At 31.9% G+C, this 2,447-nt stretch overlaps 1 protein-coding gene across 2 annotated transcripts in view; it reads right to left on the reverse strand.

Moving 5' to 3' along the window:
- NFAT5 (nuclear factor of activated T-cells 5, tonicity-responsive) overlaps positions 1–2,447 on the reverse strand; it is a 130,838-nt gene that overhangs the window by 41,483 nt on the left and 86,908 nt on the right. For both annotated transcript variants that reach the window (XM_012660504.1, XM_012660505.1), the window contains exon 7: positions 2,060–2,232. In XM_012660504.1, the coding sequence (XP_012515958.1) occupies positions 2,060–2,232 (173 nt within the window). The remainder of the gene's footprint in view (positions 1–2,059; positions 2,233–2,447) is intronic.

Here is a 2,447-nt window from a genome sequence, read left to right on the forward strand (position 1 = left end):
TAAATTCATAAAAAGTCTAAATTACAGAACATAAATCTCCTGGGTAGAGGAAACAGTTCTCTAAACAATAATTTCACATTGTAACCATAGTTCTAATCACCCAGAAGCCATGACAAAGATGAAGTGGATTGTTCAAACTTGGTTTCAACACTAATTTAAGTGACTGTGGTGGCAATATAGCATAGTAGCTAAAAGTAGAGGGTTTGTCTGAATCTTTTGCTGTTTTGCTGTTTACTACCTATGTGATCTTGAGGAATTTACTTAATCTAAGTCTCAGTTTCATCAACTGTAGAATGGAATCCATATAAGATGATAATTAAATGATACAATGCCTATAAAGTAGTTAATACAATCCCAGGCACATAGCCAGAATTCAAAACTTGGTAGCTTTTATTATTAGCTAAATATGCCTTCCACTGTATGTTGCTGCTTCTTAGGGCTATCATATTCATCATACATCATATCCACCCCCAAAACAGCTTCCTAGGGAGATATACTCATTTGCAACACAGACACATTAATGGTGATAATGAAGAAATGATAATAATTGCAGATGAAAATTTTTACAAAATCACATTTCTATTTCTTTTGTATTTTCTACTTCTTTTTTATTTTCTACCATGTTTAGCTGGATGTATTCATACTTTATCAATACCTTAATGAAATAGCAGAGGAGGAAATGAATGAACAAATTAATGAAGGAAGGAGAAAACAAATAAAGTGGGCAACCATTTCCCAGTCCCTGCTAAAGCAATATGATTTGAACCATTTTCCAGTCCCTGCTAAAGTACCTCCTGGCTCTGGCCTTCAGAGAGTGGCTATGGTCATGCTTGGGTATTAGATCATGTAAAAGAAGAACCACATATGCCCCACAAAAATTGGAACTTCATCCTAATAATATTCAAGTTGGAGCATATTATAAAAAAAATTAAGAAATGGAGCACCCTAATTAGAAAAGCTTTACAATTCAACAAACCATCTACAGATTATTCATTCTGTCCCTATCTGAAGGTGGTAGAATGAACGTGGAATCTACAAACTTTAAAAACAGTCTATTTGTAAGTAAATATTTGTAAGAAAATTCTCTAAGGAAATACTAGTATAAAAACAAATTTTTCACAATAATGAAAAATAGAAAAATCCACATGAGCTCTCTTGAGATCAGAAACATATTTCTAGTACTTTCCTTTTAAAATTGGAATGCTTGCTAAGCTAATGTTTAGCTATAAAAATTCCTGATATGAATTAAAAGGGAAAAATATGATTACAAAGGATGAGTAATTTGACAAAACTAAGCTACAATTAAATAACAAAGGCTCTGTAACTATCCAAGGAATAGCAAAGATCATAATAGCCTCAGCAACCAAAGAGGAAATTCAATTGAATGGAACAATTCTTTTTTGCTCTTTTAAATTCAAGTATAGAGTATAAACAAGCAATGCCAAAGAAAATAATTCATAATAAAAATCTTAAGAGATGTAATCAAGGGAAAATTTTTCCTTTTTATTACTTGTAATAATAATTATTAGCAACTACAATTACGGTGAGTCACATATGACAACACAATCGAATTTAAACACAAATGCATGCATGCACATGTCATTTTCTTTCTATTCCAAGGTAAACGGTAAGAATTTCACTTCCCATTTTCCAACTATACTATAATACATAATTTATAATCAAAACTTCCACCATGCTGTTCTTCGCAAAGTTCTGCTTACCTTACTCTTATGTTCTAACACAAAACAGAGTTAGGACCACAGTTATTTACCACACAGTCAGGATGCTTGGAAAATCCTTTGGCTTTGCAATTTACTTTACTTATTAAATCAGTATATGATAAGAGGAAACTACAGAATGCTACACACCTTTGAATTTTATCCCAATTACTCACCTTTAGTTTATTCTAGAAAATGTGACTACTGCTTTGAAAATATTTCAAATTTTGCGTGATCACAAGCTGGAGTATGTGAAACATCTAATTTAGAGATGTCTGAAAGATGAGTAGAAAATGAAAAAAAAACTCCATAATTTAGTATCTCCGTATTTTCTTACTTACTACACAAAATTGGAGAAGACGGTGTTTGCAGAGTCAAAGTGGAGCCATCTTTCCTCATGATATTAACTCGAAAAACCAATCTGGCACGAGTGCTTTTTTTCTTGGAACCAGCAATTCCTATTCTGGCTTCAACATCAGCATTCCTCAGTTTTAATATCCCTACGCAGTCCACCCTAACACAGAAAAAAATATACAAAGTAACATTTTGTTGCATAAATAGTACAACGTTCTTTATCAACAAGTTTCTTTTTTTAAAAAAATCTGCTTATTATTTGAGTGTGTGATACAGTCATAAAGGTCCAAATTCAAAAGGTACAAAAGGGTAAACTAAACATTGATTGTTCCTGATGTTGTCATCCTTTTGTTTATAATAATAACAAAAAAATAG

The sequence above is a fragment of the Propithecus coquereli genome, unplaced genomic scaffold (assembly GCF_000956105.1).
Source record: "Propithecus coquereli isolate 6110/MARCELLA unplaced genomic scaffold, Pcoq_1.0 Scaffold67, whole genome shotgun sequence".
NCBI classification, from domain to species: domain Eukaryota; kingdom Metazoa; phylum Chordata; class Mammalia; order Primates; family Indriidae; genus Propithecus; species Propithecus coquereli.